Source organism: Dryas octopetala, chromosome 6, assembly GCF_963921425.1.
Source record: "Dryas octopetala chromosome 6, drDryOcto1.1, whole genome shotgun sequence".
Classification (NCBI taxonomy): domain Eukaryota; kingdom Viridiplantae; phylum Streptophyta; class Magnoliopsida; order Rosales; family Rosaceae; genus Dryas; species Dryas octopetala.
Window position 1 is genome coordinate 12,760,343 of NC_141371.1, and position 25,487 is coordinate 12,785,829.

Sequence of the window (25,487 nt, forward strand, 5' to 3'; positions counted from 1 at the left end):
TTTAATTTTTTATCGTAGAAACTGATAAAAAGGCTTCTGATATATTTGATAACTTTAACATAAGAATAGTCGGAGTTAATTTCACTTACACCCCCTGAGGTTTATCGTCTTTTCACATATATCCCATGGGGTTTCAAAAATTACACATACACCCCCTGAGGTTTCAAAACTATTGCATATAACCCCCTACAAGAGAAAAAAATAAATAAACAAAAAAGAAAATATTTGTATTGAGGTTGGACCTTACACCTTGAGTAATTTTATTAGGCCATTTCACACGTTAGTATTTTTTTTGCATAATTTCTCATCATTTTTCATCTCATATAGGGGGTTATATGCAACAGTTTTGAAATCTCAGGGGGTATATGTGTAATTATTGAAACCCCAAGGGGTATATGTGAAAAAACGATAAACCTCAGAGAATGTAAGTGTAATTAACTCAGAATAGTCGTACAATATATTTGGGTAACTTTGACATCAATAACTTGTTATTTCTTATGTTTATATTTGTGATAGACAATCTGATGTCTATTATGTGGTTATTAGATCGATATAACGAACAACACATCCATTTTTCTTTTCTAATATAAATCGACATAAGCTTTTATCTTATGTCTATCAAATTAACGTTTTTCTTGTAGTATAGTGTACAAAGAGATAATATAGCTAGAAATACTCTAATAATTAGGTCTTTAATTAATGAGGACTATTTTTCAATCATTGGATGATCATATATGAATGACTAAGATGTATTAATTAATGTGTATCTCAATCATCCATATCTGATTTAATTAAGTGCTGAAAATTAAACGGATCATAATATGAGAGAGAGAGAGAGAGAGAGAGAGAGAGAGAGAGAGAGAGAGAGAGAGAGAGAGAGAGAGAGAGACCTGTTGTATCTAAGGTAGCCATTAGCTGCCCAAGTACAAGAAGCATTATGGAAATCATAGAAGGGCTTCTGCCAACTGAGGACTTGGATTTGGCCATGACAAGAAAATACATAAAAGCTAGAATATATGCGAAGCGAGTGTGCCTTAATACTGCCCCTCAAACTCTTTAATTTCTAGACGCGGCCTCCAACCTTGGAAATTACGTAGTAGAAAACAAATAAGATAAGTCAAACACAAACTTACATCACACAACGTCAATGGTTTATTAGTTTGTGAGACTATGATGACCTCATACAGTTGAAAAGTCTAGGAATATTAATTTCCGTTGTGCACTTTCTTACATATAAATAACTTGACATTACAAAAAAAAAAAAAAAAAAAAAAACCATTAACTTGAAATATAAAAATAGAGTGGTGTACTGGATTCCCACCCACCTGTCTAATTTCCTCACCTCTCTTTTTAAAAAAATTTAATTATAATTTTCCTTTTTTTATAAATTTACTAAAAAAGACATACTAACAAAAAAAAATATCTAAGAATGTCATGACTGCCTAGTAGAACACAAATAGAACACAAGTGTTAAGAATATAAAAACATGGATCCACCACTTTCAACACTTTCTTTTACAAAATTGTAAGAATCTCTCATGGATGAACTTCTAACCACTGCACCAATTGCCTACCAACTTTAACAAGAATATTTGTCTTTTCATTGATTTAGGATGATTTAGAAAGTCAATTGAAATCAAGTACTACATATTTCATCCAATTTGATTGGATAATTATTTTGAAGATCGAGAAAATCTTTTCTATTCCTTTAAAGAGGTGAATCATAATTTATAAAGGATAGGGAAAATGGAAGGAGAAGCCGAGAATGTGAAGGAGGATGAAGGGATAAGGGCAATTTGGGAATAATATATGGGGGGTGTGATAAATATATAGATTTGTTTTTTAACAAAAATTTGTGGGGTGTGTAAAAATAAGGTGGGTGTGCAAATAGGAATGGGGGGTGGCAATAGTGCCACTAGGGAAGCCCTATTGAGTATTGGCACTTCCTAAAAGTTATTGTGCATTCTTATTTTTAATGTTTTAATTTAATTTTATTAATTTAACCGTCAAAACTTCCCTCAATTGTTTTTTTTTATTTTTTTTTTGCCAAGCTAACCTCAATTGTTTAAAACTTCTGAAGCATATAAAGAACAGGTATTTTAGACCAAGTCATTGCAGTCAATTAAGCATACGTATAACAATAATATCCAATACTTCTAAATAACAGTCATTGCAGATTGCAACCGTATCCAATACTTCTAAATAACATTCATTCCAGCCATTGCAGTCAATTGCTTCTAAATAACAATATCCAGTTTCTTCCTCAACAAACCTGAATTCTAAGAGAGGAAAAACCCAGTCAATATTGAGAAGAAAAGCAAACTAAGAGAAAACAAACTGAAAAGCAGTGTACCTCTTTTTCCTAGAGACATATCCAATACCTAAGCTAAGAGAAACACTTCAAAAATCTGTCTATTTGCCTCTTTTTTCCCATATTCATTCTTCAGGGAAGAATCAATGGTTATGAGACCTCACTTGAGAATTCATCACCTTAAAGTTTTGATTTATCAATCAATCTGTTTCATTCCATTAGAGCAATTTATTGAATAAAATTAAAATCTCATAAACAGCTTAAAGGAGAATTTTTGTTGGCCAAAAGTAAGGGCAATTTTGGCAGTTAAAATAATAAAATGAGATTAAAAAAAGGTAGACATAGAATCTGGTCTATTTTATGAGTCTTTCTTAGGCCCCGTTTGGGATTGCGGTGGAGGACCCAAAAGCTGCTGTGGATGACAATTCTCAATCACTTACAGCAATTTTGGTGTTTGGTAAAAAAAATAAAAAACTGTTTTTCCCCACAATTCTCAACTCCCCACAAAAAAAACAGAAAGCAGGTTTCTAGGTGCTTTTGAAAGCTGCAGTGACTCACAGCAACAATGAATATTTTATTTTACCCATAACACCCTCATTGATTTCTATGAGTTTTATTAGTTTATTTTAAATTAAAAAATATGTCCATTATTAGTTATATTTTATATTGTGATAATTAATTATGATATTTTATTTATAGGATTAAAATTATAATATACCTAAAAAACTAATAGGCATACTTATTTAATAATGTTGTTCTTAGAAAAATTAATGCTAATAAAAATTTGTAGTCAAAAATTTCAAAAACAAGTAAAAAAACATATTATTTTTACCAAACAAATAAGTGAAATGCACTTTCAGCATCATGTCCATTTTAGTAATTATACACAGTCACAGCATTTTTATATTAACATTTACCAAACACTTTGATACTGTTTTTTGCACTCACAACACTTTTGAAAACATAGTTTACCAAACACTCAACTGCTTTACTTCACAGTTTTTTTACTTCATAGCTGTTTTTTCTCACAGCAATACCAAACTGGCCCTTAGACTAAGACCGGTAGTGATTTAGGGTTTTTATTTAAGTTTTTTTATTTTTCTTCTTTGATGGCTTTATGTTAGGTTGTAACTCCAAGATTTTGGGCTCCGCCCAAAATCTCAGAGTTAAAACCTAACATGCAGTATTTACAAAGCCCACTCTACACTCTAGGAGGGGAAATACCCTTCAAATCATGGAATGACTTTATTATGAATTAAAAAGATTTCATTACAAATTAAAATGACTTTATTATGAATTAAAAGGATTTTTTTATAAATTATTATGAATTAAAAAGATTTTCTTATAAATTTTAAAACATTTCTGGTCTTTAAAAATTATTTTTCTAAAAAACTTAAGTCTAATTATCTCATAAAAAGGTAAAAAAAGAGTTCAGAAATGATTTTTTGGGATTGATAATAGCCAAGGAATAAAATTTCAGATTTCGAGGAAATTTCGATGGAAATTTCGATGGAAATTTCCACGGAAATTTCGAAAATTTTTAAATTTCGACAAAAATTAGACGGAAACGATGGAAATTGCTATCAAAATACGGAAATTTTGAATGAAATTTTACCATATATTTATTTAACATATTATCTACTATATTGATAAAAAACATTGAAGAAACCAAATTATATGGTAGATTTCATGTGATATGTGATGAATATAATGCGCGCTGGAAGTAAATACTGTTAAATAAATTAATATAATGAATAAATAAAATTATTATATTTTTTATACTCTATAATCTATACACTAAACTCAATACTTTACATGTCATAATATTACATTAAATCCCATACACTCTATATTTTTTAAGATATGATATAAAATATTAAAATTTATACCCTTTAGAGTTTTTAATTATTTTTTATATAGAAATGTATTATGATTTAGGATTTAAAGATAACTAAACGAAATCCCAAAACAATCAAACGAAACTCCAAATTTTTTATTTTTTTTTCCAATTGCCCAAAGATCTCAAATCCTAATTCACCCTAAACTTTTTTTTTTCTTTCTTTTTTTTTTTTCTTTTTTTTTTTCTTTTTTTTTTCTTTTTCTTTCCTTTTCTTTTTTTCTTCTTTCCTTCCTAATCCTACTTCCACTTCTCCACGTGATGGATGGCGTGAGCATTGAGCTTATGCAGAACCTTTCTTCTTCCTTTTTGACTTTTTCTTCCTTTTTCTTTTTGTTCTTTTTCTTTCCTTTTCTTTCCCTCCTGGCTTCCATCTTCTTCCCTTCATTTCTTCTCTCCCAGCCGCCACGACTCACTCAGCAAGTCAGCATATGGTATAATATCAAACCTCCTTCTTTTCTCTCTCCTCCTGTCCTCCCTCTCTAGCGCCACTCTCTCTCTCCCAAGTCCCTCCCCGATCTCCCTCTCTCCCTCCTCTGATCTGATTTTCTTCCTCCCCACTCTCTTCTCTCTTCTTTCTCCTTCCTCCCCAATCACGCCGTGGCTGAGTTTGTAACTGGCAAGGAGAAGACAGACATAAAAATGGTGGGTTTGTTGCTCGGAACGAAATTTCGCCAAATTCGAAAATTTCGGCGAAATATTGGCGAAAAATTCATGAACTAGTGTTAAAATTTTCATACCCTAAAAAAACGAAATTTAACTCCTTGATAATAGCGCCTCCCAAAATATATTATATATTTATATATACAATATAAAACTACCTTTTAAATAATATAAATAATAATACTCCTTTTTCTAAAATAATAATTACATCTGAATCCGTGAACCTAACTACTACGGCCTTGAATGTCCCAGAGACATAAATACATCAATAGTTGTGATAAAAAAATAAAGAAAATAAAAAAATAGGCGGCACTGAAAGTAACAACGCCTCCTTTTCATAAGATGGGCTTATTTAATATGGCAACAATAAGGTAGGTTAGCAATCAGACTTATTAATTATTAGATTCTGTTGTAGACACTCTAAAAAAATCATTCTACACTCTAATTTTAAAAGACATTAAAGAAAATTTGATATTTGAATTCTTTCATAAACGTTTTAATCTTCTAATTTTGCTAATCTTTTAACCATAGGGATGTCTATGTCCATGTCCTTTAAAAAGTTATGGGAGAAGAAGTCTGAATTTTTAATCTCAATTATGTTTAACTGGGGGAGGCTAATGTCCTCTGAAATTGAAATAATTCAAAATTTCAAATACAACTATTCAGTTTTAAAATCTCAATTAAATCAGTCTTATTATAATGATATAATTCTTGTGGACATCCAAATGCAAGTATGCAACCATCTAGGTTGATCAGTTTTTATGAAATTTACAATCTAAGTATTTGGGGTCTCCGATCCCATATAAAAATTGCTTCTTTTTCCCTCTATAAAAATTGCAATTAGTTCTTCCCAGATATATAAGTTGTAACTAGTATTAAAGCAGCATCTTTTTTAATCTCATGTATCAGAGTGAGTTTTCATTTTCCTTACTTTGGTTTGGTTTTCTATTTGTTGTCTTTGGTGTTTTGGACTTTTGGTTATGCTTTTTGTTAAATATATTTGACGGATTAATAAGGTTCCTAGACCATGATTCACATTCACTCAGTGTTGGACTCCGATTTGCAGAGAAGAGAGAGAGAAGGGAAGGGGTCGAAGGTTGGGGAGGGAGGGTTGGGCCTATCGTTTTCTTGTTTTTCTATTTTTTAAAAGTTTTTTACGTTTATGTAGTTGAATTACACATATTTTTTATTTTTAATTTGGTGATTATAGCTCTAAATAAGTGTGAATTATAGAATGTTATAAAAGACACGTGACACTCTATAGTTAAAAAGTTAACAAGATTAGAAAATTAGAGTACTTAGGAGAGAATCTAAATCCGAAAATTTGTATATGTTGGAGTGCATGATGACCTTTTTGGAGTACCAATAATAACACTCTTAATTATTTTCTCTTAATAAGTATATGTATATGAAATATATTATTGGCTGTAGTTTGGAAATTGGAAGAAATAAAAAGCTATTTTTTCATAAAAGAAAAAAAAAAATAGCGACCTTTCTAGGTGCATATATGTTTTTTATTTTATTAACAATTATTGTTTATGGGTATCAAATTTAGGATTTCCTCCTACAAAGAAAGATTATATGCCATCTAAAGACTATTGACTAGTTGCATTTATGTTACCTGTTAGTGAGGCAATATCTTTCACGGACAAGATTACAAAGTGAAGATATAGAGTGGGAGGTAGACCTTGTGGTAGACTGGTAGTCAATTTCAAAGTGGTTCTGGACCGGCAAAGTGTCAAGGAGACACGGCATTCATTTGGAAGCGCATGCATACTTGATTTGAAATTGGAAGCTTCCATAGACCGGTCCAGAACCACTTTGAAATTGACTACCAGTCTACCACAAGGTCTACCTCCCACTCTATCTCTTCACTTTGTATCTTGTCCGTGAAAGATATTGCCTCACTAGCTAACAAGTAACATATATGCAACTAGTCAATAGTCTAGCTAGTAGATGGCATATAATGGGGATGCGAGTAGCAGACAAGAAGAAGGAGAAGAAAGAAGAAAGAAAAAAAAAAAAAAAAAAAAAAGCAGACGAAAATAAAAAGGGTTGAAGAAGAAAGAAGAAAGAAATTTTTTTTTTTTGGGGATTTGTTGGGGAATCACGATCTGCAGTAGGTGGGTTGGTTTTTGTGGGTTTTTTAAAGTTTTTCTTTTTTTGTGTTTTATAAAATATTTTATTATTTATTTGTCTACGTAGCTATTTTTAATAAATTAAAATTATGCCAACAACGCGCTACATGAGCGATACATCAACATTTAACAGCTTTCTTAACGGAAGTATGTATTTGTCAAAAAATAGAAGTTGAAGTATGCGAAAGTTGAAATTTAAACCTGAAATACTGACTTGCAATACGAGATATAATTGAGATACTAAATTACAGTTTATTCTATTTTTATTTTACTTAGACGTAATACAATATATTGGTGGTTATAAAATTTGAACGCTGTGAACATTTTGGGAGACTGAGTGACCGCCTCATCTCGCTATTAATTTGATGTGGTTCCTACCCGGCCCAAGAAAATGAATGAATGGTGGTTGAATGTTTTCATGGCATGGCTGGACAGTACTAGCTAGTTGGATCAAGTATGAAGTATCACCTGCATTTGACAACCCATTGATGCTAATGTTTGTGCATCAAATTTAGATTCACTTTTCCAAAATTTATGTGAGCCGAACTTTCAAAGGTCTACACTGGTATAATGGGTTAAATTAAAAAATAGAACTTAACTTAAGAGAGGATGGGCAGGCTAGACATAGAAACCGGTGATGGAGATTTGGGTGATGAACTATAGGATCTTTTAGACTATAAATACATAGTAAAAATGAAAGAAAAAAATATTCCACCATCTCAACCAACTACTGGTTTCGCCCCTACTGCCATATTGAGGAGTAAAGTGTCTGAAGATTAATTATTATTCATTCATGTTTATAGATGCTGGGATTATGCTTTGGAGTTTCAGGTAAGAATGGAGGGAGGAAAGGTTAGGCTAGTGGAAGTTTTTTTTAGCTCTCCTTTGATTTGGGGGAGGGAGGAGTGGGACTTGGTAGATGATTGTTATTTAGGATTGGAAAATGGGACATGGAAATAAATCTCAAAAGGTAAGCACATACGCTGGATATCATCATTTTAAACGGAAATTTTGACAGTAATTAAGAACCTTTTAACCATACCAAATGAACTTTAAGATAAGTATTAGGTACAAACCAAATTTCATGGGACCTTGCTAAATATTTCTAATAAAATATATATATATATATATATATATAAGTTACTTCCATTTAAAGATTCTTTAAATAATTTTATTTAATAAATTTCTCATGGGGCCTATTTTATTATGTGTTTCAACTATTTGAACCATCTATTTTGAAGGTCTCTATTCAAAAATCAACTCCGCAAAAAAAAAAAATGAAAAATTTAAAACCATTAAGATATCTACTTTTAGACAAAGGAAACCATTTTGATCAAATAAATAGACAAACAAAATATTTTCGATAAACATTTGAAATAATAACTATTTAATCAATAGAAAAATAATTTCTGATTTACCTAATTTTTTGCAAGTATACATTCAGTAAAGACCAAACGATAGACAATTCTCATTATCAAAATAAAATGTGAAGTAAACTCCAAAAGTGATCCTTAGAGATCCATTCATGGAAGCTCTATATATATATATATGTATATATATATATATACTTGTTATTATTATTATTTATGAATCAACAACTATGGTGTATGAGATTTGAACTCAAGATCTCTTTTCAAAAAAAAAAAAAGACTATGCCTTTTATTAGACTAATTAAATAGTTATTGACAATTATATATATATTAAATAGAAAATTACATTAAAATCAATCAAATATTTCTAAATACTAAAATAGTCCATGTCAACTTTTTTTTATTACCAAAATGGTCAGTGGGCTCAAACTTAGTTGTTTATGTCAGCCATTTTAAAAATTGCGTGAATTACTTAATTTGTCCCTACCATCTCCCATATTTACACCAGGCAAAATTCAATAACTTTTTTTGTTTTGTTTTATTCAACAAAGAAATGTTTGCATTGGCTGAGTTTGTATCAAAAGTACAACACTACTCTCTCTCTCTCTCTCTCTCTCTCTCTCTCTCTTCAAGTATTGTAATTTAAGTGGACCTGGATCCTCTACCAGGTAAAATATACCAGACTTGTACCCAATTTTTAATCTCAACCCTTGATTCAAGTTTGATGGCTGAGATCTTGCCATATCAACAAATCCTATTTTTTCATAAAATAATAGGCCAAAATAATATTGAAAAGATTTAAAAAAAAAAAAAAAAAAAACCACCATCAGCCCACCGCACCCACCGCACCACCCACTCCTCCGGCTCTCCCGACCACCCTCCTAGTCCCTACCTCCTACCCTTTTTTTTTTCTCTCTCTCTCTCTTCTTTTCTCTCCCTCTGCACTCTCTTTCCTTCTCTCTCTCTCTTCCTTCCAGATCGGAGTCCCGAAGTCCGACGCAGAGGTGATGGTGCAGCGGTGGCTAGGGCTTCTTTCTTGTTGAAGTTCATCATCACACCATGCCCACAAAAATTCAGAACTTTGAGCAGCAAATTCTGGATATGATTCAAGAGGGAGAGTATGGGAAGAAGTGGGTTTCAGACTTGGGGGCTTTGCTTACACTACCGTCATTATGCCGAGAGAGTTGAGAGGAGAGAAGGGAAGAGGGAAAAAATGGGAGGAGGTGGGGACTATGGAGGGTGGTCGAGAGCGCAGACGAGGAGGGTGGTGCGGTGGGAGAGGAGGGTGGTCCGATGGTGATGTGGAATGGGAGAGGAGGTAGGGAGGGTGGTCGGGAGGAAAGGAGGGGAGGGAGGTGGCGGTGGGATGGGTCTGGGCAGTGTATTGGTGTTTTTCTTTAATTTTTTAATTTTTAAGTTTTTAATATTAATTTGGGGAAAATTAGTTTGGTGATGTGGCAACATCTCAACTATAGAAGAAAACTGAAGGGCTTGGATTAAAAATCTGGTACCAGCTTGGTATATTTTGCCTGGCAGAGGATCCAGGTCCAATTTAAGTATTGTAATTGATTATGTAATTAGAATACTAGTGTGCGTGTGTTGGTGTTAGTGTTGGTGATTAATTGTGTGAGATTGGATGAGTGAGAGAGAGAGAGAGGGGGGAGGAAGTAGGGGTTTGACTCTCTTTTTATTTTTAAAGTATTGTAATTGATTATGTAATTAGAATATTGAGTGTGTGTTGGTGTTGGTGTTGGTAATTAATTGTTTGAGACTCTGATTAGTGAGAGAGAGAGAGAGAAAGAAAGAGAGAGAAAAAGGGGAGGATGGAGTGAGAGTTTGACTAAAAAATGATGACTGTCACACAATAATTAATTTAAAAATAAAAATTGTGTGACAGTTACCAATTCAATAATTGTAACTCTCACATATTTACTAATTCAAGAACGTTAACTATTACATAGTTATAATTCAAAAATGATAATTGTAAAACAGTTACCAATTAATCCAAAAAGGGTGACTATCATATAATTTATCAATTAAAAAAAGTGACCGTCACACGGTCTCCAATTTTAGTATGTTAATTATAATGGATTAACATTAATGGTATTTAGTTAGTTACTTTAACTTAAAATTGCAACGTGTCAGCAGCTTATGGTTGTTATTAACCTATATATAATTTTTAAAAATTGAATACTAACGATGTTATCAACGTGTCAGCTTGTGATTGTTATTTACTCTTTTGTAATTTTAAAAAAATTGCTTTATGTTTTTTTTTTTTATTATTACTATGTCTTTTTTTGTTATTTTATTTTAGTCAATGAATTATTTGACCATTTTGATATTTGAAATTATCTTTTTAATTGGCCCTATATTAAACTATTAAGACGTTAACCAAAAAAATAAAATAAATCTGCGGATCAAACTTTGAGTCTTGGAGTCGGAGTCTCAATTTTCCACATACTGGCCACTGACAAGGACGACTACAAGTCTGCAACACAACATATGTCAGCACAGGCCATATATATTGTTATTATTTACGTCATGAAAATTAGAAGTCATGCATACTATTAATATAGTGGGCAGCTTCTGTAGACTACTAGCTAGTCCTCCTCAACTAGCATCAATAATTTTTTGACTATCTGTTCGTCCTCGCTCCCATCCAATTAAGATCCAACCATGAAATGAAATACAAACTTTTTTGGCATTTAGGGAAAATGATCAACTCGGTTATTAAAGTTAATTTGAATATTATTTTCAATAGCAAATTTCCAAACAATAAAATATGTTATATTACATAATAGTTATTATGTGTTTTTTTTTTAAAATAAAGTTGTAATGAATTTTGAAATTTTATCTAGTTTATTGATGTTATGTATTTTGGTATTTAAAAAACGGAGACTTAGAATCCCGCTCATTTTATGAGTCTTTCTTCGACAAAAACTGGTAGTGATTTAGGGTTTTTAATCAAGCCCTTTTATTTTTTAACTGAGATTTTACAACCTCTACAAAGCCCACTCTACACCCTAGGAGGGGAAATACCCTTCAAATTGGGGAAGAATTTTATTATAAATTGAAAGAATTTTTTTTATAAATTAAAAGGACTTTATTATGAATTAAAAAAAAATTTCTTATAAATTAAAGAACTTTATTACGAATTAAAATATTTTCTTATAAATTTTAAAACACATTCTGTCTTCATCTAAAAACTGTTTTTCTAAAGGACTCAAGCCTAATTATCTCTTTAAAAAATTATCAATTTTCCCATTTTATTGTTAATTCCTTATAGGTATGATATTACAATGTTGCCCTTAATTTTGTTTAAGGTTTATAAATGGAGTTTAGGGCTTAAAATTGGAGTTTTGGAGCTTATGAGTAAAGGTTTAAGTCTCGAATTTTGAAAAAAGTCCAATACTCGGGTGCTAAAGCCTAAGTGGTTTGCTGCGTAAGTATTAAACACAAACCTCACAAACCTGTTACAAATCTAAATCTGCATAATAATGTATGTTTATTGATTTATTGTTATTTTTCTTTTTCCATTTTGGTCGATGATGACTAAATTGACATTACAAAAAAGTGGATTGAGTAATATATAAATATGAAAATATATACTGGTTTATTTATAACTAGCCTTTATTTTAATTTTTTTAATTAAGTCTATTAAATTAATAAAATATTTTAATATTATATAATAGTCACTATGAGTTTTTTCTTTCCGTCAATGAATTTCGAAATTTTATTTTACTTTAATCAACAGGACCAATCACTAAATATGAGCACTTTAGCTTGGAAGAGGCTGATTTGATAACTAGCTAGCATTCCCTTGGGCATCTCTTCCCGCCTGGACAGGTTGATCTGGTACTATACAAAGGATGGGCGGTATCAAGTTAAGCGTGGGTATTGTCTTTCAAAAAAGATGGGGGTTGACATTCGAGAATGTAGTAATTATTCTAGTAATCTACAACTGAATCTTTGGAACTTAGAAGGCTAGCTATCTGGTCGCTTAAGGTCCCTGGGAAAATCAATTAAGCACGTACTTTCTCTGGCGTTGTGTTCATGAAATAATACTTTGCAATTATAATTTATGCAGACGTACACTTATTTCGTCCACAAGATGTCCAAGATGTGGGGAGGCAATGGAAACAACACTGCATACAATTTGGAGTTGCCCACCGGCCGGCCCAATGTGTATGGGATTGATTAATTATTTTTCAGTTCTGGGTGAAGAACTGAAAATGTTGTCTTAGAGATGGGTGGTGAACCAAATCAATACCCCCTCTCCTTCATTGGGAGCCAATGGAGCTCTAGTGGAAGACCTTAAAGATCTCTTGGCCAGTTTCGATAATGGTAGTTGTCAGTTCCGACCAACAAATGCCCATAAATTAAACCGCTCATTCTTTAGCAAATTTTGCTTTATTTAACCATGGTTGCAATGTTTGCGGGCCCTTTTTGGCTTGGACTTTCTTTGTGTGAGAATTCTCATTATTAAATAAAATTTTCATTGGTTAAAAGAAAAAAAAATCAAGAGACCCGATTCATTTACTAATGTCATGCATTTTGATGGGTTGAAAATTACCAATTTTTTCATGTCGTTTTTTCATTAGTTATGGGTGTAAAAAATAATAAATAAGCCCCCATTATAATATTTGGGAGACATATTTTTACAGAGCCGAGCGCTCGACACCCCCACAAGCATTCAGTGCATGTGTCGTTTATTTATTTACAGTATTTTTTTTTTTTGCGTACTGGATATATATCATTGTTGAACAATAGTTATTATTGTTAATGTTCGACATTAGCAATTAGTAAAAACAAACAATTATAGAGCAAGACTTCTCCCAAAGCTAAATTACAAGAATAGTCTTAAGTGTTTAACAATGATGGAGATAAAGTATAAGTGGCAGGCTGGCAGCACCCTCCATTTGGGTTCAAAAAGGAGAAACTCTCAAAAAAGCCTTGAAGGTCTTAAAAGAATTCAAAATATTTTTTTTCTTTTGGCCAGGGAACTCAAAAGATCTTCTTTTTTTTTTTTTTTTGCCACCTAACTCGAAAGATCTTAAATCTATCAAAACCTCGAAAATCCAGCTAACCAAGTTGAGTAAACTCTAGTTTTTCACTTGATAAAATAAAACTCAGATAAAAGTAACATAAATCAAAATGTGGAACCTGATAATTTTGCTAACTACAGCCTTCTATTCGAAAAGATATTTGTACCTGAGAGTCAACATAAAAAAAAAAGAAAAAAAAAAGGAAGAACTCTACTCTCACTTCAATCCTCTACATAGACCAAGAAGGCAAGAACCTCAAAACCCAAGCGAAATTCAACCAAACGAACTGTACTCTCTCTTCAACAAAACGAAGTAAAAGTCTTGCAAAATATAAAATATAAAAAATAAAAAATGAAGGGAAGTAGAGGAAAAGTAAGACATAATTTATAAGTGGTGAGGGTTTTTGTCAATCACGTGTGAGCTTCCAATCCACGTACACAATTTAATTTTAAAAGTACAATGAGTTTTAAAAATAAGATAAAAAATTGTAACCTCATGATATTTCTCTCTCCTTTTTGTATTGAAAATATTTTTATCTTTGCAGCATTTTAAAATCAGAGAATAATTTACTTATCCTGTAATGAACAAAACTTATCTATTCCTGAGATGCCACCTTTGTGGTATCACTAGGGAGAGGGGAGAGAGAAAAAGAGAGAGAAAAAGAGAGAAAGAAAAAAGAGATGAGACAGATAGAGAAAAAAGAGATGATGGGACACCTATTAGTATTTATGGGGCAGGTAAATTTCACTCTCCTGTAATATTACAGGATAGGTGGTAGAGAAGAGAAAAGAAGGAGAGAAAGAAAGAAAGGGAATAAGATAAAGAGAGAGAGAGAGAGCCGATCAAACAGGGGAGTGATACATGTTCTCTTAAAATCAAATGGAAAGACTGAGCTACTAGCATAAGCTGTCATAAATGCATATACATAGAGTCTCCGAAGTAGGGATGGCAAAAATCCCCGCGGGGGCGAATCCCCGCAAGGACCCGATCCGATTAAAACCCTAATGGGGGAGATAAAATGGGGCCGGGTTCGGATTCGAAGATTTAGGCGGGGACCCGAGTCGGGGGCGGGGCGGGTATGGTTTTGGCTCCCCCGACCCCGAACCCGCCCCGTTTACACCAAATATATATAATTAAAATTTTAATATTAAAAGTGTCATGCAGGGGGATCGAACTTGGCACCTCAAATTTTCTCATGCAACTCCTTACCACTAGACCAACAAGTTCTTATGAGTTTACTCTTCTAATTTATATATTTATACACAATTTAGATAATAAAACCCTAGACCCTATATCCATAAAGCCTAAACCCCATAAAGCCTAAAGCCTAAACTTATTATTCCAATCTAGCTAGACAATAAAACCCTAAACCCTATACCCTATACCCTAAACCCTATATCCTAGACCCTATACCCTAAAAGCCTAAACCCCATAAACCCTAAACCTAAACTTATTATTCCAATCTATATATTTATACACAATTTAGATAATAAAATTAATAACCTAAACCCTAAATTTACCCTAAAGGCCTAAACCCCATAAACCCTAAACTTATTCTTCCAATTTATATATTTATACACAATTTACATAATAAACTTAATTACCTAAACCCTAAACCCTAAGCTTTATATAAATGAAAAAACATATATTTGTTAAATTATTTTTTAAGTAAATTAACAAATATATATGTTTAGGGTATTAATATGTATGTTTGTTAAATGTATTAACATATATAAATGTATGTTTGTTAAATTATATATTTATATATATGTTTTAAAACCCCAAACTTCCAAACCCTAAACAAAAAAAAAAAAACAGTCTATTCTCTAATGATATAATCTCGATCTCTCTGCACTCTCAATCTCTAACTCTCTATCTCTCTCAGTCACTTGGTCTCTCTTGCAATCTTGCGCAGTTGCGCTGCCCTCTCGCCAGTCGCCACCATCGCACTACTCTTGGAGATTTCACCAGTCGCCCCTCTGTCTAGCTCGCACTTTCTGTCTCGCCCTCTCGCCACCCTCTCACCACCATCTTGCCCCTCTGTCTCGCAACCCCGAGTCTCGCCCTCTCGCCGTCGCCTTCCTCTCTCTGCGATCTCCTTTCTGGTCGCCGTCGCCGTTTGCCACTCGCCATCCTCACTCTGCGATCTCTCTTTTCTCCCTCACCGTCACCGTTCTCCCTCGCTGTCTCTGTCTCTCTCTTTCTATTTGTTTCATCTGCTTGGAGTTTTAGTTTCTTATTACTTTGTGTGTTTTGGTTGCAATACTATGAAATCCTTTGCAAAGGAGCTTCAAAGACACTGTATGAATTCAAGCTCTTATATTTCTTCCAATTTTCAAGCAAACCCAGTTCAGATTTCTCAAAGTTTTGAACTAGTTTTGTCTTGGGTCTTCCTGATTTGCAAATGGGTATTTGATAGATTGGTCATTTATTGAGTGTTTTTGTGTGTTCAATTGGCGCAGTTACAGAGCATTCAATGAGAATGAAGGGATTGAAGTTTATTGGTTCATCATCCAAATTGGGGTTTGTAAGGTTTGTTGAAAAAAAAAAAAACAAAAAAAAAAAACAAAGGTTTGGGATTCGGGGCGGGTTCGGGGAAGCCACTCCCCGGCGGGGTCGGGGACGGGGAATCCCCGTTTACATAGTCGAGGATTTGGGGCGGATTCGGGGATTCAAAAAATTTCGGGGGCGGGGGATGGGGGTGGCACCCCCGACCCCGCCTCGCCCCGTTGCCATCCCTACTCCGAAGTCATTGTCAATGTCAATTACTGACAGAGTGACAATGGTTATTTGATGTGTACAAATGATTGATGGAATATATACTTTACTTGGAGAATGCATCCACTCTAATATTTAGTTAAAAAAAATATAATAGGTGTATTATCTAAGTGTATTATTTAAGTATATTATTTTTTTAATAAAAGTGAGTTTCACCAAGTGAGTACTATTTAAATGTATCATTTTTTTAATAGAAGTGGATCCTATCAAGTGAAACTCACTCAAATTAGATTCACCTTTATTAGAAAGATAATATATTTAAATAGAAAATTATGATTAAATATTAAATATTAATAATTTTTTGGTATAGAATGAAAACTATATAATATTTCAATTGAACTACCAAATTTAAATTTAGTTTTTTAGATTAGGTCACAAACATGTTGGCCCATTTGATTTGAGCCTTTTTCATTTGATATTTTTGTCATTTGGCCCACATATAATGGGTATTAGTTAAAATTTATAAGATTTTGACAAAATTGCCCTTGAGGCTTTTATATTATCTTGAAAATTTGTTAATGTAGTCTTAACTTCACTTTCAATTGTGACTGTACGACACTCACAACTTCAAATTTAGTTGTGACTGAACGACAATTACATCTAAGTTGTGAAACAGTCACAGTTAAGTTGTGACTTAATTGAATTTTTTTATAGAGAAATTATACTACAATATAGTATAAATAGAGGTCAAAACAATACTTTTACTCAAAATAATACATAATATAGTGGTGTGAATTGTCTCTTTCAATTTACCAAGACAGTCACAGTTAAGTTGTGACTGGATTGATTTTATTTTATTTTAATACAATATAGTATAAATTAATGTAATATTTGTGATATAATATATTATTTTTTATTTTTTTCTTATAGTGACATGTGATGTAGTATTTGTAAATTCTAATACATTTTACTTTATTATTTTGTTTGACTTTTCAATTAGTACCTAATCTAAAATACTATTTAATTTTGGTACCTAAACTAAAAAATTATTAAAATTTAGTAATTCAAATCAATGGACCTATATTTAAATGATACTCCTAACATTACCCTTTAACTAAATATTCATTTAACTGTTTTAACAAAAAAATAATTCAATTTACCCAAAGATAAAAAACAAGGAATTGCCTAATATTTGTCTCTTAGAAATAGAACTTATTGGAACTTTTTCTTGTAGTGTTTTTATTTTTTGGCCAACTAACTATTTTCATGTTTATAATAATAAAAAAATTATCTTTAATAATATATAGCAGATTTCTATATACTTTTGGTTGTCATCATTCTCTGTTAATTTTTTTTATTTTTATGCTGATACTTATATCTAAAAAAATCTCGTTTTAAGTTTGTTGGCGAAGGTTCTAGAAAGATAAATCAACTAAATAGAAGGTTAAGATTTATATTGGACCTATATTAAATGAAAGTCTAAAAGCATATATTTTTAAACAGAGGATCTAAAGTCATCATTGCATATCAACTGCCACTCGATGTGGTCAGCTAAATATTGTAAAATATTGGGGTTTAAACTTTAAACAGCATTATTCATTACAAATTCTTGACAACAGCAATGTGTCAAAATCCGTTGTAATTATTCATGATTTGCTGTTATTGAAACATAAAGAAAGGGATGTATTTCCTTCCTAGGTTTTTCTTCATAGATGTACGTTGATCATGATGGGCAGAAGGTAATGAGGTAGTTAGGTCCACCAGAGCATGTAAATGTGCCCCTCAAGTCATCATAAGCGTAGCTGTAAGCTTTAGGGCATAGTTGATGAAACTTTTCAGAGTAATCAGTGGGTGGACATGTCTCTGGCTTGTTATTAGCCCCAGTGCAACAGTACTTTGGTTCATTGAATTTCACACATGCACTCTTGCATGCAATTACCCTCCCATCACCCCCTTTTATTTGCAGCTCACTCGGGCAAGCTGCGTTCACATTGGCCGGACAAGTGGCGGCCCGACAGTCACCGTTACCGCCTTGTGGGGTCACGGACATGGGCAAGTTGAAACCGTCAACAAGACTAACGTCGTAGAAATCTTGGCCTCCGCCTCCGACAATGTTTATTTCCACTAAAGTTGCTGGCGGAATTGCACCGTTGCCCTTGCATGCGACCTCACCAGAGGCACACTCTGCGGTGGCACAACTGAACTTTCCGGAGTTATTGGTGGAGCATCCGGTTCGGGCCCAGAATCGGCCGTTCCATGGAACCGGGGTGTCCACCGATTTGCTGGCTTTGGGTGCCAATTCGAACCCTGTGATTCGTAATTGAGGTTTTTGAGCAGAGGTTAGGGTTCCTGGCCAAACCCTGTAGGGGCACTTGTTTGTAAAAGTTATTGTAGCTCCATTTGTACCTGCACTCACAAACATGAAGTTAATTCAGAAAAATAAATGATTTGTAATTAATTTACTAATTCTTTATTAAAAAATTAATTCACTAGTTCATTGTAAATCTGTACAGTTAACAATCATCCATAGTGAGATGTATATATATATATATATATATATATATAGAGACATTAATACATGAGATCCACTTGCACATCTATGAATTATTCATTACCACTGTCTACATCCTTTTGCTTTAATTCAACGTGTGGACAGCTGACAATCATACACAGATACATAATAATATTAATGTATATTAGAATTTTAATTTAATCACAAATATATTCAAGAATACATACTAGATATCGGTTTTTTGGGAACGTATCAATACACATTTGAAAGTGAATACTCACAACTGTATATAAAAGAAAACGAAGAATGCTAAAGGCCAAAACCTTTGATGTTGTGACAATTCACTATTAAAATGTATATTACATTCAATCAAATTGGTTCTTTTTGTGTTACCCAAAGAAAAGGCCAAAGCTACATTTTTTTTTGTCCTTGTAGCTTGGTCTATTTTTCATTTTATTCTCAATTAGTTTAAAAAATTTCAATCAAAGTTGTATAATTTACTTTAATTTGCAATTAAGACTAAATTTGTAAATTTATCTTTTTTGTTTACAATTTTTTGACTTGGTAACGATCCATATGGAAACTCTAAACTAACATGGATTTCTTCTTTTCACGTAGGATTTGAAGTTTCCATGTCGATCATTAAATCATCAAAAATAATAATAATGAATTTGATCTTAATTATAAGTCAAAATAAATCACAAAATTTTGATCGAAACTTTTTGGAAATTTATGCACTAAAGTAAAATATAATTGGACCAAAAAGTGTAATTTGGTCCACAGAAAATAAGAAGTTTGTTTACCAGCGAAGAAGAGGATGTTGAAGGTGAGGCTGAGGAGTAGTTGGGTGTTCATCATCATTGACTACCTTTAGTTGCTTTTGCTGCCAAATTATTCTTAAAATATGATGAGGTTGGGCTTTAGTTATATAGGCTTAATGCGGGCCTCGCCTTTTGTTTTTGTTAGAAGACTAAGGGTCCAAGTGGCTGCGGTGACAGCAAACGATGCCAATAAATTCCCACTTGTATTGCAGTGGCGGGCCCATAAAATGCCAAACCTTAACATCACGACTTCAGCAAATTGGAAAATTTGGTCAAGCGCATAGCATTGAACAGTATTGGAATTCTAAGCTCATCAATTTTGTTCACCAAATATGCTCAGTGAATAATCCGTCAATACATTTTCTATTTCTTGCTGAAAATAAATAAATAAAGTTTAAAGTAGACACAAAATTGAGCAAAATGAAGCATTGCAACATCAGTCAGCAAACAAAATTTGAGAAATATTTGGTAAGTATAAAACTAGCTAGTATTCAAATTAACAATCGGTGAAAAACTGCCGTATATGATTGCATATGGCGTGAAGGACGGGCTAAAGAATTTTCATTTCAACACTCCTGACATAAAATATGTTTACAATTTTCTTCAAATCTGAAGATTATGTCTCTCGTGAAAGAGGATAGAAAGTAAATATTTTGTTTTTTTGTTTGCGGTATATAACTTGATTAGAAAATGTAGAGGAACAAAACTTAAGCGAAAGTAATGGAATACAAAGTACATTAATTTTGTGAATCATTGATATGATAAAACCTTAAAACAAAGTAATTAATGAGTTAGCATGCTTCAGTTTGATTGCTTACAACCTTAAAACAAAGTAATTAATACGTACAACATCATCTTACCTTGAAAGTGATGTACTTTGGTGAAGCTTTGGTCACTGAAACAAATTTACTGTTAAGACTTGAATTTTATGTTGAAAGCATTAATATTAATGACTTAATGTTGCCCAACTACTACCTCATTACAATCTTTCCAAGATAAATTCAGTGGGACAAAGATCTGGTGGAGAAGAAATAGTAGTGTTCTTCTAAGGCATTCACTACGTACACCCACCTAAGAGGCCGGGTCCACCCTCTTTATAGATAAGAGACGTACTCTTAGCGTAGGAAACTAGTAGGAAATAATGGACAAAACGTGACATGTCTATTGTGACAATAACCTCATTTACTCGACGTTTAACCTTTTGGGAAGGGTCTCATGCATGTGAGACATGAGACAATTGTACTAGTGGGGTATATGACTTAATGTCTTAAAGGGACTGATGCAGATTTTTCACTGTCAGAGAGCTAAACGTACGACATTAATTCTAGTGGCTTCCTAGTTAGTAACTTCCTGGACCACAACAATTAATACACCACAACCTTGAGGCCCTTTTCTGATGATTATGTTATGTGAAATCCCTTTTCAGCTTCTCTATTATATTGGCTTCTAACTTCATGTGGTTCTTATATCCCAAGAAATTAATTCAGTGAATATATAGTGGTGGAATGGTCTCGGCGGTCGGATCTCCTACTTCTCAGAGTAAAGAGTACCCTCCCATATTCAAGAGTAAAGAGTCTATAAGGATTATCATTTCAGTTATTATAAATGATTGGATCATGTGTTGGGGTTTTTGTTAGATACTTTCGATTAAATATAATTATTTCACATTACACAAGTATGTGTAACAGTTCATAATTGGATATATTAAGTGAGAGCTTTCACTAAATTACATCAAGATCTTTTAAGAAAACATCCCTCACTTAGATGAGTTCATATATTGGGTTTATTCCTGTCTTGTGTTAGATTTTAACGCTTAAGTTGGATAAGCAATTATCCATAATTGTATGGAACAAACACATGCATCATTTGAAAGCATGGAATTAAATTTTGAAAATTTCTTTAAAATTTTAATTTTTTTTTTTAGATTTTAAAATATTAATGAATTAAAATTGTCGAAATTTTATTAAAAATTTCAATTATTTTAATCTAAATTTTCAATAAAATTAAAATTTTTTCAAAATTTTCATATTTTTTAACTTCAAAATTTTTTCAAAACACGAAATTTAATTTCTTGTTTTAAAGTTTCATGACCAAAGTGAGATACGCATCTTTTTTTAAAATAATATGCATATTCTAATTTTAGATTTTGAGGACGAGGAAGAAAGGCACGTCAATACTATGGACCCAACTTTGTGTCTTCGAGTCTCAATTTTCCACGCCACTAGCTAGGGTGACTACAACACAACACACGCCATCTATATTGTTATTATTCGCATCATGAAATTTGGAAGCACGGATGACGGATACCATAGTCGGCAGCTTTTCTGGACTGGCTCGTGAACTACCACAATAATTTTCGACTATCCGGCTCTTGACCAAGAAAAGAAATATATATTTTGAAAAGTGTGAAATGAAGTAAAAACTTTTCTACACCTTTTTATTTGAGTATTGCTACACTTATTATATTTGTTTTTTTGTTAAATTTTGTAAAAAAAATTGTTTATTAAATGATGTAATAATGTTTTATTTATTTAGATTTGACTGGCTATAATCTTCATTTATTTTTAGTAAATGAATTATTGATATATGTACAAATACATTATTTTATGAGAAAATTTAATAAACAAATTTAATGACTTTAGGCTCTAGCTTTATTTTATTTAAGTAAATTAAAAATAAATAACATTATTGTGAATCAAATTTAACGTACCACATGAATTAAAAGCTGATGTCAAGAGTCATATTCGTACCAGTTAATGTGATAATCTCGATCTTTTCAACCTTTCATTTCTTGGAAGCTTGTGGGAGAAAGTTTGTGGAAAATAAGGAAAAGACTTTTTTACTCAAGTACCACCTGAACTATAGAGGGTGTGCTCAAATACCATCCAAACTTTTTTTCTTGCCAATTTACCACCTGAACTTTCATATATTGGCCAATCTACTACCTACCGTCACTTTAGTTAAATTTTCTGTTTATTTCAAAGGTATTTTCGTCATTTATATAAAAAAAGCATTTTAAATATTAAAAAAAAATCTAAGTAAACCCCCTAAAAAAAAGGGTATTTCCATTTTCTATTTTTTAGTTTTTAAGTTTTTTTATAATTATATTTTAAAAAAAGTTTTTAAAATAATAATATTTTTTTATTGTTTTCAAGGACAAAATGGGAAGTTTGGAAAACTTTTTGATAATTTAACAGAAAAATGGATGTTAGGTGGTAGCACATTTTGTTAATTTCAGGTGGTAAATTGGCAAGAAAAAAAATTTGGGTGGTATTTGAGTACACCCCCTGTAGTTCAGGTGGTATTTGGGTAAAAAAGCCTAAGGAAAAATTAAAGTTGGAAACTTTTGTTATCCTCGCTCTCTTCTTTCTTCCATCCAACTCGCCCATGATTTTTCAACAAAACTCAAATAAAACTCACATATCTAAGTTTCAAGGATCCAATCATAATCCAAGTTTGGGATAGTGTTCAATCTGGGTTTTGTCCCTAAACAATGTGGTTGTTAGGACCAAACAGACCTTGGCGCATGAACTTTACAAAAAAAAAAAAACCAATTTACAGATTCTACAAAAAAAAATTATTTATGAATCAACTCAAAAATACTAGAGTAAATGTTTTTCGATCTCAATCTATATATATTGCTTTACACTAAATGTGCAACTCTGAAGTAAAAGTCACAAGCTAGCTTTACGTATAACTGCATGCGAAAAAGCAGGTATATATATATATATATCATTGACATTAAAAATAGGATTAGACCAGCATTACATATCGAGTTATCAACTTCCATCCATATCATGTAGTTAGAAAAACTTATTTGCAACCCTTGTGTCTCATATTTATTCGTAATGTGCTAGTCACATGATGTACATATGTAAGACACAAGTTGGTATACACAGATGCACAATTTTTCTTCATCTAGTCAGCTAAATTAATATTGTTTAGATATTTTAGTTTAAATAGAAGGATAGTGATAAAGACACTTCAATTTTAGCCTCTCCATTCTGAATTGGATAACAAAATGGGATGGTTAAAAATTTTACAACACAAGTGTGTCACAATGCAATCAGTAAAATTATTCTTAATTTGTTGTTAATTAAACATAAAGAAAGGTATGCTTATGGGCAGAAGGTAACCGCATAGTTAGGACTACCACTGCATGTAAATGTGCCAACTAAGTCATCACGGGCATAGCTATAAGCTTGAGGGCATTGGTCATGAAACATGGAAGAGTAGTTACTGGGTGGACATGTCTCTGGCTTACTATAAGCCCCAGTGCAACAGTACTTTGCATCATTAAACGCTACACATGCGCTCTTGCAGGCAATTACGCTCCCACTATCCCCTTTCACTTGCAGCTTTTCCGGACAAGCTGCGTTCACGTTGGCCGGACACATGGAGGCCCGACAATTGCCGTTACCCCCTTGTGGGGTCACAGACACAGGAAGGTTGAAGCCATCAACGAGACTAACATCGTAGAAATCTTGACTCCCACCTCCGGGAATTTTGATTTCTACTAAAGTTGCTGGCGGAATTGCGCCTTTGCCATCGCATGTTACCTTGCCAGAGTCGCAATCTGCGGTGGCACAAGTGAATTTTCCGGAAACGTCTGTCGAGCAATCGGTTCTGGCCCAGAAGCAGCCCTTCCATGGAGTTGGAGTGTCCACCCAATTGCTGGCTTTGGGTGCCAATTCGAACCCGGTGGTTGGTAATTGAGGTTTTTGATCCGAGGTTAGAGTTCCTGGCCAAACCATGTAAGGGCAATTGTTCGTGAAGTAAATTGTAGCTGCATCTCCAGCTGCATGCAAAGTTAACCAAACTAATTGATACAAAGCTCAAACACATCTACATGAAGTGAATTGTAGAAAAATCAAATGATTGTAATTATTTAAGTAGTTCTATTTGTAACTAACCAATTGTTCATTGTAAATATATGGTTTTGATCCTAATTTTGTGTGGGAGTACGTACTGAAATAATTTATTTGGATCTATGAATTCATAATTGTTTATATCTCTTTACTTTGAACATTTGGAATCGTATGCTGGCAATCTTTCACACGTATGTAAATATTAATTGTCATTAAAATATGTTATCCCAAACATTTAAACGTGCATATATATATTAGATAATAGTCTTTCAGAATCATCGATACATATTTCGAAATTGAATACCCACAACTACAAAAGAAAAGATGGAAAATGCTAAAAAATCTTTTTTTTTTTTTTTTTTTATCACACTAGCAGACCACATTATGTGACCGTTAATGTGTACTACATTAAATCTTGTGACTAAATTTTTATTAACATATCAACTGCAACATTACGTGGTAAATTAGTGTAATAAAAAATTTAATTGCTCTAGCTAGCCTTAGTCAAAGAAAAAAGAAGTTTGTTCACCAGCGAAGAAGAGGAAGTTGAAGGTGAGGCTGAGGAGTAGTTGGGTGTTCTTCATCATCATTGAATGTATTTGTTGCTTTGCTGCCAATTTATCCTTCGAAATCGATCAGCTAGCTTCAGCCTTGACCTTTAGTTATGTATAGGCTTATAGTAGGGGCCAACCAATTTGTTTCTGTTGGATGACTACGGGTCCAATAATTTGTTGCTGTGACTAGGATGCCACTGAATGAGCAGCTTTCTTACTGTGGCTAGCGAATAAAATGCCAAACCTTGTACAGTACCAAATTTACACAAATTCATGCTAAATTTACCAAATTTATTTCATATGAAACTCTGTATCTTATTTGAGCAATGGTAGGAATTCCAAATTTGTATCCTAAATAATGTGTCATTATTTTTTTATACATGACCCACCATAAAAATTATTAATTTTTAAAATATCAACCATAATATATTCAAGTATCATTCCCCTCTATTTTGACTTTAATGTCGACTTCAACTTTAATCTCATGAAGAAAAACAGCAAGTGTTTCGGCACCACAAATTAGCCTGTGACTGTAATTTAGAGTAATGATAGATGTGACACATTTTTGATAAACTTGTTTTTTAATTATCA

The 25,487-nt window shown here is 32.6% G+C and overlaps 3 protein-coding genes across 4 annotated transcripts in view; 1 reads left to right on the plus strand and 2 right to left on the minus strand.

Annotated features, from left to right (window-relative positions):
- LOC147282496 (uncharacterized) overlaps positions 1-25,487 on the plus strand; it is a 52,716-nt gene that overhangs the window by 13,978 nt on the left and 13,251 nt on the right. The window lies entirely within an intron of this gene.
- Positions 17,649-19,560, minus strand: LOC147282498 (glucan endo-1,3-beta-glucosidase-like). Its single transcript, XM_086249134.1, has 2 exons — positions 19,457-19,560; positions 17,649-18,547 (listed from the first exon to the last, which is right to left on the minus strand). The coding sequence occupies exons 1-2, from the start codon at positions 19,512-19,514 to the stop codon at positions 17,865-17,867; spliced, it is 741 nt and encodes a 246-aa protein (XP_086105260.1). The 5' UTR covers positions 19,515-19,560; the 3' UTR covers positions 17,649-17,864.
- On the minus strand, positions 23,331-25,225 carry LOC147282499 (glucan endo-1,3-beta-glucosidase-like). Its single transcript, XM_086249135.1, has 2 exons — positions 24,872-25,225; positions 23,331-24,272 (listed from the first exon to the last, which is right to left on the minus strand). The coding sequence occupies exons 1-2, from the start codon at positions 24,930-24,932 to the stop codon at positions 23,593-23,595; spliced, it is 741 nt and encodes a 246-aa protein (XP_086105261.1). The 5' UTR covers positions 24,933-25,225; the 3' UTR covers positions 23,331-23,592.

Coding starts and splice junctions, on each gene's coding strand:
- LOC147282499 (XM_086249135.1), bottom strand. CDS start 24,932: ATGATGATGAAGAACACCCAACTACTCCTCAGCCTCACCTTCAACTTC. Junction 24,273..24,871: donor CAACTTCCTCTTCTTCGCTG/GTGAACAAACTT, acceptor CTTTGCATGCAG/CTGGAGATGCAGCTACAATT.
- LOC147282498 (XM_086249134.1), bottom strand. CDS start 19,514: ATGATGATGAACACCCAACTACTCCTCAGCCTCACCTTCAACATCCTC. Junction 18,548..19,456: donor CAACATCCTCTTCTTCGCTG/GTAAACAAACTT, acceptor TTGTGAGTGCAG/GTACAAATGGAGCTACAATA.